A 12,242-nucleotide genomic window follows, 5' to 3' on the forward strand; every position below is an offset into this window, starting at 1 on the left:
ATGCTTCATCTTTTTCCCCGCGCGTGAATGCTTCATCTTTTTCCCCGCGCGTGAATGCTTCATCTTTTTCCCGCGCGTGAATGCTTCATCTTTTTCCCGCGCGTGAATGCTTCATCTTTTTCCCGCGCGTGAATGCTTCATCTTTTTCCCGCGCGTGAATGCTTCATCTTTTTCCCCCGCGCGTGAATGCTTCATCTTTTTCCCCCGCGCGTGAATGCTTCATCTTTTTCCCCGCGCGTGAATGCTTCATCTTTTTCCCCGCGCGTGAATGCTTCATCTTTTTCCCCGCGCGTGAATGCTTCATCTTTTTCCCCGCGCGTGAATGCTTCATCTTTTTCCCCGCGCGTGAATGCTTCATCTTTTTCCCCGCGCGTGAATGCTTCATCTTTTTCCCCGCGCGTGAATGCTTCATCTTTTTCCCCGCGCGTGAATGCTTCATCTTTTTCCCCGCGCGTGAATGCTTCATCTTTTTCCCCGCGCGTGAATGCTTCATCTTTTTCCCCGCGCGTGAATGCTTCATCTTTTTCTCGCGCGTGAATGCTTCATCTTTTTCTCGCGCGTGAATGCTTCATCTTTTTCTCGCGCGCGAATGCTTCATGTTTTTCTCGCGCGCGAATGCTTCATGTTTTTCTCGCGCGCGAATGCTTCATGTTTTTCTCGCGCGCGAATGCTTCATGTTTTTCTCGCGCGCGAATGCTTCATCGTTTTTCTCGCGCGCGAATGCTTCGTATCGTTCTCTCTCTCGCGCGCGAATGCTTCGTATCGTTCTCTCTCTCGCGCGCGAATGCTTCGTATCGTTCTCTCTCTCGCGCGCGAATGCTTCATCTTTTTCTCTCTCACAACTGCTTCTCGCTCTCCCGCCCGTCGAGTACACATCTCCAGGAAAAATGCTCAACTGCTTCATTGACGTACATTATGCTCAGTACTCGAGTTGAGCACCCAAGCAGTCCGATGTGCTCGATTAGAGTAACAAGCAGTTTACCACTTACTCATCACTACTAAATACTTAATTGAGGCAAGCGTTTTGCCGGGTGAAACGGGAGATTTGTTGTCTAGCTGGAAAAATGCACTTAATACGTGTTAATTTGTGTTGTAGATTTGGAAATGCTGGTTCTTTGTGTGGAAAACAGGGAAAAGTAATTGGGAGCAACCGTTTTTCCTCATTCTTTTTTTGCATTGTATAACTCTGACACACCTTACAATGCTCTGTACATGGTTCTTTTGCAGATGTCGATAGGAAAGGAGAAGCAGATTATATTAAAGTGGAGAGCAGCAGCAGGTAAGGGCCTAATCATGTAGCTTTGCACATTCTTATGTGACCTTTAGTTATACCATCTATATGTTGGCTATCTATAATCCAGTTATTCCAATTTTCATATTTTTTACATTCTGTGTACCTTATAAATGAATAGTTTACAGCAAGATACAATTCTGTAATTTCACCATCGATGCTTAATCCTCAGCTGCAGTCTGCGTTTAGGCTGCTTCTTACACTGTTCATAGCAATACATTGAGAATCTTAAAAATCCTTACAGAAGTTCCCCAGTTAAGTAATGTATGTTTCTAATCCCTGTATGTTGGTATTATGGAGCATTTAAAAATTCAGCTATTTTCAGTTATATGAGAATCACTTTTTAAAGGCTTGTTCAAATGAAACAAAACTAAAAGAAATTAACTGGAGTATAAGTTGTTATACATGCAGTGTGTAGGAGCTGGTTCACACTGGCCATTAACAAAACGTTAGATGAAAACAAAATGAGTGTATACCCTGCTATAAGTAAGTAAAAGCAGTAGTGCATATAAATAACATAGGGTACTCAGTACACACTGTTTTTGAATAAAAGCGTAAAAGCCATCCCACCGGTGCCAACGTTTTAGGTTTTCGTACATAGTGCATGCATTTCTTTGAGCTGGGCATTACGTTTATATAGCTTTGCTGAGTGTCCATAGTTGGGCCCCGGTCCTGCTCGGCCCTTGTTCACATTGAGGCCATTTTTGACACAAGGAAAGAGTTCAATACTGGCGGATAGCACCAGCCCGTTTCGGTGCACCTTGGCGCTGGTGGGATGTCGTTTGTTTTTTTTTTTTTTATTTAAAAACAGTGTTTGCTAAGTAGTATGTTATTTATATGCAATATTACTTTTTACTTATTTGCACAAGAGAATATGCTCATGAATACGAACAGCTAACTGACCAATGCATGTGAATGTGATAGTTCACATGAATATTTTTACACTCTGATGGTCTGAGTGTAAAAAAAAAAAATGCAGCTTGCACTAGTATGAGCGATATTCTGGATCAGGCTTGCTCACAATAAGTCAATGGGTGTGCAAAGAACTGATCACATAAGGATTACCATCCATGTGTCATGCTTTTCACGGATGCATTACAATTACAAACATAGAAAACAAAATTTTATTTGTATTTATTAAATTGTTCAATTCAAATACAATGCAATATACATGTACAAAAACGGATACATGGATGACTATACGACTGAAAAGTCTTTAGTTTTTTCTGGATGTAAAACAGACAATTTTTCTTACACTTGTTTGAACCTAGCTTAATGTTGTAATTACTCTATAAAATAGTCTTGGTGTAGCCATCCATGTCTGTCCAAAAGCTTGTGTATTAAATTATGGCTGGAAATACACTGGCGCTGAAATTGGGATCCCTGCAAAATGAGTATAGCAATGTAGATTTCAAGTTCCTAATATTCAGCCCTCTACAGTGACTGAAAAAAAGAATAAATGTGAAAAAAGCTGTTTTTTTAAGAAATTAAAAAGTAAATCCTATTTGGTAACGTTGCATCCATAAAAGTCGTCTCTCGAAATAGAAAATTAGTTATCCCATACATAAACATAATTTTTTTTTAGTTACTGTGCTTCCCTCATGTCTAGCTAAAAATTGCACCAATAAAATGTAAACAATTTGTGGGTTTCAGAAAACGGCACACAAAACAATATTTAAAAAAAAAAATGTATATTAGATTTTTCAAAATGGCGCCTGCACAGGAGCATTTATCAAAACATGCCATTTTGTTGAAGATAATTCCCCCCCCCCATAACTATATTGCTAAATCATAAATGAATACATGCATATTATCCAACGTATCATGATACAGCGCAGGCGCCGCCGCCTGCCTTTTAAATGTTATTTATTTTTTAAACCATATTCTATGCACTGTGTGGGCGGGCCTTATGTGGTGCTCTGCTTACATATTCATCTGCATGACTTATGACAGGTCATTGATCCCTAACTGACCTGCCCCCTGTTTTACATACTAAATATAATATGTTTTGGAAAAAAAAATTTACATTCGGCAAGCAGGCGGCAGCACGTGCACTGTAGCATGATTGCAACTGTAATGTCCATTTTATTTATAATAATAATAATCTTTATTTATAATCTTTATTTTTATATAGTGCTAACATATTCCGCAGCGCTTTACAGTTTGCACACATTTTCATCACTGTCCCCGATGGGGCTCACAATCTGAATTCCCTATCAGTATGTCTTTGGAGTGTGGGAGGAAACCCACGCAAACACGGGGAGAACATACAAACTCCTTGCAGATGTGGTCCTTGGTGGGATTCGAACCCAGGACCCCAGCGCTGCAAGGCTGCAGTGCTAACCACTGAGCCACCGTGCTTTGGTGATCTCAATTTATTCAGAAAAAAAATCTCTCAAAATGGCGCCGGCGCAGTAGCATCTGTCATCCATACGATAGATGCTACTGCACAGGGGCCGCCGGCGCCATTTTGCTAGAGAAAAAAAAGTGTCTCCACCAAGATGGCGCCTGCGCAGTAGCATCCATCTATCGAATCACTGTAAGGCTGAGTTCACACGTGGCGTTTTTTTCGCATTTCCGCGGCGGTTTTTTACTGCGCGATTTTGCCGCGAAAATGCGAAAAATAAGCATCCCATGCATTCCTATGGGATTCCGCAATGCTGTGCTAATGCTGTGGTTTTTACTGCGGCGGAATTGCTTCACTGTAAAAAAAACGCAGCATGCTCATTAATTTCGCGGAATCGCGGCGATCCCGCACCCATAGGAATGCATTGTTCTGCTTACTTTCCGCATGTGGCTGTGCACACCATGCGAAAAGTAAGCAGAACATTTGCGGATGGTACCCACGGTCCGGAGGAGAGGAGACTGTCCTCCGGGCTTTGGGTACCATATCCCTGTAAAAAATAGAATTTAAAATAAAAAATATTGTTATTCTCACCTTCGGAGGTCCCTCGCAGCCTTCCCGCCTCTCTCCACGCTCCCGGTCCCAGTAAGCCTTTGCGAGCGATGACGTCCGTTCTTGCGGGATCGCGAAGTCTCGCGATCCCGCGAGAATGGACGTCATTGCGGTAATTGTCGCAAAGGATTACTGGGACCGGGAGAGTGGAGAGAGGCAGGAAGGCTGCGCGGCACGACGGAAGGTGAGAATAACAATATATTTTTTTTTATTATTATTATTTACATTCTATCTTTTACTATTGATGCCGCATAGGCAGCCTCAATAGTATAAAGTTGGTCACACTCGTCAAACACTATGTTTGACGAGTGTGACCAACCTGTCAATCAGTTCTCCAAGCGATGCTACAGATCTCTTGGAAAGCGCTAGCAATTCTGCAAGCTAATTACACTTGCAAAATGCTAGTTTTTCCGCGGGAAAATCGCAGGAATTTAAAATGCGATTTTCCCGTGGAATGGAATTTCGGAATTCTCGCGGTAATTACCGCGAGAGTTCCGCTACATGTGAACCCAGCCTTAGAGTCTACTTTGCAGGTGCGGCCGGCGCCATTTTGAGAGAATTTTTTTTTCTGAATAAATTTATATCATCAAATAAAATTATTAAATGGACATTATAGATGCGATCTTGTTACAGCTCAGGTGCCGACGCCAGCACCTGCCTACTGCATGAGCATTTTTTTCAAAACATATTATATGCAGTATGTAAAATAAAGGGAAAGTCACTGACAGTGACCTGAATATGATAGCATAGAACCACATAAAGATCCCCACCACAGGCCGCCTCGGAGCACAAGCATATCATTAACTCAGAACTACAAATGAAGATTAAACAACAATCACAAGACAGATTTCATCAACCGAGGTATCATTTTTAACCCCTTAACTCCCGGGTCATTTTCCATTTTTGTTTTTTGCTCTCCTTCTTCCCAGAGCCATAACTTTTTTTTCTATTTTTCATTCAATATGGCCATGTGAGGGTTTGTTTTTTGCGGTGACAAGTTGTACTTTTGAACGACACAGTTAGTTGTTTTTTTTTTAAACCAACTTTTTATTGATTTTCTTACATAAAATATACAAATTATAGAATAAAAAGGATAAGTATTAGCATACAAAAATATATCAAACGTCGTAATAGTTTTCAAGGAATCTCAATGCATTCACATAATCCTTCCAATTTGCCTTTTTCACCTCCTCCTCATATATTCTTCCTTCCTGTTTTCCTTCTCCAATACTTCAACAGTTTCTTATGTCTTAAATCCAAACTTACTTAACAACCCTATCCCTTCCCCACTCCCCATGCGACTCAGCCTCAGAACCTCCCCCTATAATTTCAGCTTACCTAGGGATCCTAACAGATCTCCCTTCAAAATACCATTCAGTAGATACAAATATTAACATTATTTGCCTTATTTCTTCTCCTGAGCATATACCACTTATGAGCTTTCTCCATTTACTGAAAAAAATTGCTGTTGATCTTTCCTTGCTCCTCTCCACCACCACTTTCTCCAGCATGAGCGTTTTTTTCAGCTGGCTTATCACCTCTTCTCTCGAGGGAATTTCTCTCACCAACCATTTCTGGAGAATCGCCCTTTTACTTATCATGACTATATCGTGGAAGAGAGATGGTATTGTACCCCCTCCTTTGTCCCCTCCCTCCTGAAGATGATAATGGAATAGCCAAGCCATTGGTTCCAGCTCCAAGTTTCTATTTCAGATTGTTCGAACCAACCCCTGAACTTGCTTCCAAAATCCCTCAATTTTTCCGCACTGCCAAATCCCATGGTTTAAGTCCGTTCTTTCCGTACCACATTTCGGACATTTCACCAGTTTGTCTTGTCTAATATTCAAAAAATTGAAACCATATATGGCCATATGTATAAGTCTGTATTGAGTGTCTCTCCAGATTTCGTTTACTATCTTCTTCCTCATCTCCATCCACCCTTTCAAGATTTTTTCTTCCCCTTCTTGGTCTCCCAACTACTTTGCCCATCCCTCTAAAATTTTCCCTGGTATGTTGGGAACTAATGCTTCTCTCAAGTCCCTATAGAGACCCGAAATAGTAATCTCATGAATGTTCTTTAATAAAATCGTGTCCAAGTGGTTTACCCCATATTCATTGTTTACGTTGAGTAATTTCCTCATTATCCCTTGCTTTATCTGTTCAAACTGGAGAGTCTGGAATGGGCGCAAGTCATATTTCTCTCATTTCCCCACACGTCATCTATCTCCGCTCTGTATCATGCATCAAGTCCTTATCCCCTTCTCCCTCCACTCTCTAAACAGGTCATTTTCCCTCCCCTGTGGGAAATCTGGGCTTGCCCAGATGTTAATGAATTTTGAAATATTCCATGCTAGCCCAAACTTTTTTCTAACCGCCTTCCAGGTCATTACTGTGTCCCTACATATCAATGAGTGTTTAATATTGGGTGGTAAATTTGGTATGGATGTATGTAATATTGATCTCAGGTCCCATGGCCTACAGAATTCGGCTTCTAATGTCCAGTCAGAGTGTCTACTTGTTTGTCTAATCCAGTCAACTGCTTGTCTCAAAATGCAAGCCAGGTTATAGCCTCTAATATTTGGTAGTTTGATCCCCCCCCTCTCCGTTGGTAGCATTAGCTTACTAACGCTAATCCTCGGTCTCTTTCCCTTCCACAAAAAGTGAGAGAATGCCTTTGTCAATCTTTTTACGTCTGTATGTTTGAGAAGTAATGGGATTGTCTGCATGGGGTAAAGGAGCCTAGAGAAGCTCATCATTTTTATCAGATGATTTCTTCCCAAAAGGGTGAGCGGAAGATTAGCCCATCCCTGCAGTTCTTTCTCTATACGTTCGATTAGTGGGGAATAATTTAAGGAATATAAAGCTTTTGGATCCCTCCCCACCAGCACTCCCAAGTATTTAATTGTGTTTCTGACAATAGGAATGTCACATATTGAGCCTCTCTCTCTCTCCGCCTTTTTTACTCCCAGAAAGAGTATTTCACATTTATTTTTGTTAAGTCTCAATCCTGCCAGTTTCCCGAACCCCTCAATTTGTGCTATGACTTCACTCAGTTGTGTTTTGGGCCTACTCATAAACAGGATAATATCAGCAAACAATGCCGAACACAGTGCTCTGCCCCCCACTTTGATCCCTTCAAACCATCGTCCACCGTTCAAACGTCTAGCCAATGGTTCGATAGCTAAATTGAATAACAAAGGTGACATCGGGCAACCCTGCCTGGTTCCCTTTAACAAAGGAGACGTTCTTGATAAGAATCCCGGGGTGTTCACCCTAGCTTGAGAATTCGCATACAGCACCTGCACAAAATTTCTAAAGGCGCCATGCAAACCCAGATGATTTAACACCTGTTCCAGCCATGACCACCTCACGTTGTCAAATGCTTTTTCAGCATCCAAGGTGATCAAGGCTGGAGTTTCTCCCCCTCTCCGCTTAGCTATGTCAACTGCCAACATTACTTTCCTGATGTTCGTCACTGCTGAGCGCCCCTTGACAAATCCTGCCTGGGGGAGATCTATAATCTCTGGCAATATCGATGTCAATCTATTAGCCATCAACTTTGCCAAAACTTTCAGATCCTGGTTGATTAACCAGATAAGCCTATAACTAGTTGGGTCCTCTAGGTCCTTTCCTGCTTTAGGGATGAGCTTTATGTATGCTGAGTTAAGGGTAGCTGATACTCACTCTCCCCCATAATATCTTATTAAATAACTCCTTCAATACAGGTGAAATTAGTTCCTTTAAAATCTTGAAGAAACTGCCATTGAACCCATCTGGTCCCGGGGCTTTCGTTGAACTCCTCTTTCCTATGACTTCCCCTATTTCTTCCTCCGTCACCTCCCTATTCAATATCTCTAGATGCTCCTCTGTAAAACTAGTCATTTGTGTTCCCCTTAACCATTCCTCTCCTTCCCCCTCCTCATTAACCCCTCCTCTTTGTATAGATCTGCATAGAAGTCTCCCAGGATATCATTTATTTCCTGAGGATCTGTTGTTTTGATTCCCAAAGCATTCCTCAGTGTCGTTATATGAGTCATTGGTCGCCTTCCCCTTGCCAAGTTTGCCATTAATTTCCCTGCCTTATTCCCGTAGCGCGTCAACTCAGCCTCCTGTTGCGTTCTGTACATATTTTCTTTCCTTTCCGCTCAGATTTCAAAGTCTCCCTTCGCCTCCATCCACTTTGCTTTTGTCACCCTTGATGGTTTTTCCAGAAAGACAGTATATGCTTCTCTAACTAACTGACTGGCTTCTTGAAATTTTACTTGCGCCTGTCGTTTTGCCTTCGTCGTGTATCCCATCACTTTCCCCCTCAGTACTGCCTTGGCCGTGTCCCAAAACAACCCTATCTCTCCTCTATGTTCCTGATTCGTCAGTGTATACTCCATCCACCACTCTCTCAATATCCTGTGAAAGTTTTCGTCTGTCGCCAAGAAAGTGGGGAATCGCCAAATGTATTCCTGTCCTCTCTGAGCTTTGTCAGCTACACTTGCTACCACTGGACTATGGTCTGAAATCACCATGTTTTCTGTGTCAATCCCTTCCACTCTCTGCATCAAAGTCTCACTTGTCAAAAGAAGATCAATCCGTGACCACGAATCATGCGGGTGTGAGTAGTGCGTAAACTCTCTCTCTTGTGGGTGATACATTCTCCAGCAGTCGTGTAGGGTTGTGGTTTCCAACATCGCTTTTAAAGGTCCCTCCTTATGCCTCCCCTGTTTCCCCTGGCTTCTCCGGTCTTCTTCCTGGGAGGCTACAGTGTTGAAATCACCACCCACCATTTTACACACTTCTCCATCAAGTAATATTCTGTTTATGTTTTCAAAAAATTTTTTTTGTTCCATGTTGGGAGCATAAACATTGTGGATGCTAAAAGTGCCCTGAGTGACTACGATTTTGATATGTAGGTATCTTCCTTCCTCATCTGATTCTTGTGACTCCACCGTGTGTGCCAAGCTCTTATTGATCAGAGTGAGCACTCCTGCCTTCCTACCTTGTGATGCTGACCCATACACCATACACCTTTCCCCCCACATCTTGTTCATACGGAAGAAATCCTCTTTCCGCAAGTGTGTCTCCTGCAATAAAGCAATATCAGTTTAAGGCTATGTGCCCACGTAGCGTTTTAAAACGCACACTGAAAACCGGACTCCTTCCCAGAAATTGCGCGTTTTTTTCCCGCGCGATTTCACCGCAATTATGTTTGCGATTTTGCCGCGATTTTCGCGTGCGATAGTCAAGCACTTTCCAAGCGATTTGAAGCATCGCTTGGAAAGTGATTGACAGGTTGGTCACACTCGTCAAACATAGTGTTTGACAAGTATGACCAGGTTTTTACTATTGAGGCCGCTTATGCTGCTTCAATAGTAAAAGATAAAATGTTAAAAATGATTAAAAAAAATTAAAAAATCGGGGTATATTTACCTTCCGACGTCCCGCGCTGCCTTCCCGGGCCTCAGCGTTCCCAGCGATGCCTTGCGAGACCTGTGATGACGTTGGTCTCGCGTTATTATAGCAATCTCGCGAGACCACGTCATCACAGGACCTTGCCGCAAGGCATTACTGGGAACGCTGAGGCCCGGGAAGGCAGCGCGGGACGTCGGAAGGTAAATATACCCCTATTTTTTATTCTTTTTTTTTACAGGGGTATGGTACCCAGGGCCTGGAGGACAGTCTCCTCTCCTCCACACCGTGGGTACCAACCACACATGAGACGCTTAACTTCCCGCATGGTGGGCATAGCCACATGCGGGAAGTAAGCGATTCTCATGCATTCCTATGGGTGCGGAATCGCTGCAATTCTTTGTGATTCCGCACAAAAGAATGATCATGCTGCGATTTTTTCCGCGATGCGATTCCGCCGCGGAAAAAAGCGCAGCATTAGCACAGCATGTGCGGAATGCCATAGGAATGCATGGGTTGCGTTCTGTACACGATTTTTAAATGTTTTCGCAGCGCTTTCGCGACGAAAATCGCAGCAAAAACACTTAAAAATCGCATCGTGGGCACACAGCCTTAAGCTTCTTAAGATGACGTAAAATCATATTTCGTTTGTGTGGAGATCTGAGTCCCTTAACATTCCACGTTACTATCCTAACCATAATCCCTTAAAATGATTGCTCTTTTTCCCGGCCGTGTCGCATGAACTAGAAAAACTACTTTCCAAATCCCCCCCTCCCCTTCCCCCTCAACTGATTGCTTGAAACCACCCTCGTTTTCAACTGTACTTGATTGCTTGAAACCACCCTCGTTTTCAACTGTACATAAACATTTTTCCACTTCCATTTTTTCTGAGATGTTTAACCCCTTCACCCCCAAGGGTGGTTTGCACGTTCATGACCGGGCCAATTTTTACAATTCTGACCACTGTACCTTTATGAGGTCATAACTCTGGAACGCTTCCATGGATCCCGGTGATTCTGACTTTGTTTTCTCATGACATATTGTACTTCATGTTAGTGGTAAAATTTCATTCAAATAACTTGCGTTTATTTGTGAGAAAAACGGAAATTTGGCGAAAATTTTGAAAATTTTGCAATTTTCCAACTTTGAATTTTTATGCCCTTAAATCACAGAGATATGGCACCCAAAAAACTTGATAACTAACATTTCCCACATGTTTACTTTACATCAGCACAATTTTGGAACCAAAATTTTTTTTTGTTAGGAAGTTATAAGGGTTAAAAGTTGACCAGCGATTTCTCATTTTTACAACACCATTTTATTTTTACAGACCACATCACATTTGAAGCCACTTTGAGGGGTCTATATGATAGAAAATACCCAAAAGTGACACTATTCTAAAAACTGCACCCCTTAAGGTGCTCAAAACCACATTCAAGAAGTTTATTAACCCTTTAGGTGCATCACAGGAATTTTTTTGAATATTTAAAAAAAAAAATGAACATCTAACTTTTTATCACAAAAAAAATGCTTCAGGTTCAATTTTTTTTATTTTACCAAGGGTAACAGGAGAAATTGGACTGCAAAAGTTATTGTGCAATTTGTCCTGAGTACGCTGATACCTGATATGTGGGGAGGAACGACTGTTTCAGCGCATGGCAGAGCTCAGAATGGAAGGAGCGCCGTTTGACTTTTTCAATGCAAAATTGTCTGGAATTCAGATCGGAAGCCATGTCACGTTTGGAGAGTCCCTGATGTACCTAAACAGTGGAAACCCCTACAAGTGACCCCATTTTGGAAACTAGACCCCACAAGGAGCTTATCTAGATATGTGGTGAGAACTTTGAACCCACAAGGGCTTCAGAGAAGTTTATAACATAAAGCCGTACAATTAAAAAAACATATTTTTTCCACAAAAATGATCGTTTCACCCTCAATTCTTATTTTTCCAAGGGTATCAGGACCCTAAAAGTTATTGTGCAATTTGTCCTGAGTACACTGATACCCTACATGTGGGGGTAAACCACTATTTGGGCGCATGGCAGAGCTCAGAAGGAAAGGAGCACCGTTTGACTTTTTCAATGCAAAATTGGCTGGAATTGAGATCAGACACCATGTCACAATTGGAAAACCCCTGATGTACCAAAACAGTGGAAACCCCCCACAAATGACACCATTTTGGAAACTAGACCCCCTAAGGAACTTATCTAGATATGTGGTGAGAACTTTGAACCCCCAAGGGCTTCACAGAAGTTTATAATGCCTGGGCATGAAAATAAAAAAATCATATTTTTTCCACAAACATGATCAATTAGTCCCCAATTTTTTTATTTTCCCAAGGGTAACAGGAGAAATTGAACCCCAAAAGTTGTTGTCCAATTTGTCCTGAGTACGCTGACGCCCCATATGTGGGAGAAAACTACTGTATGGACACACGTTGGGGCTCGGAAGGGAAGTAGTGATGTTTTGGAATGCAGACTTTGAGGGAATGGTCTGCGGGTGTCATGTTGCCTTTGGAGAGCCCCTGATGTACCTAAACTATTGAAACTCCCCACAAGTGACCCCATTTTGGACACTAGATCCCCCACGGAACTT

General features: G+C 42.1%; 1 protein-coding gene across 3 annotated transcripts in view; it reads left to right on the forward strand.

The window, feature by feature from the left end:
• ZDBF2 (zinc finger DBF-type containing 2) overlaps positions 1-12,242 on the forward strand; it is a 134,889-nt gene that overhangs the window by 61,022 nt on the left and 61,625 nt on the right. For all 3 annotated transcript variants that reach the window (XM_073541889.1, XM_073541891.1, XM_073541890.1), the window contains one exon: positions 1,228-1,279. In XM_073541889.1, the coding sequence (XP_073397990.1) occupies positions 1,228-1,279 (52 nt within the window). The remainder of the gene's footprint in view (positions 1-1,227; positions 1,280-12,242) is intronic.

Source organism: Dendrobates tinctorius, unplaced genomic scaffold (assembly GCF_039654945.1).
Source record: "Dendrobates tinctorius isolate UK_male_01 unplaced genomic scaffold, ASM3965494v1 ptg000125l, whole genome shotgun sequence".
NCBI classification, from domain to species: domain Eukaryota; kingdom Metazoa; phylum Chordata; class Amphibia; order Anura; family Dendrobatidae; genus Dendrobates; species Dendrobates tinctorius.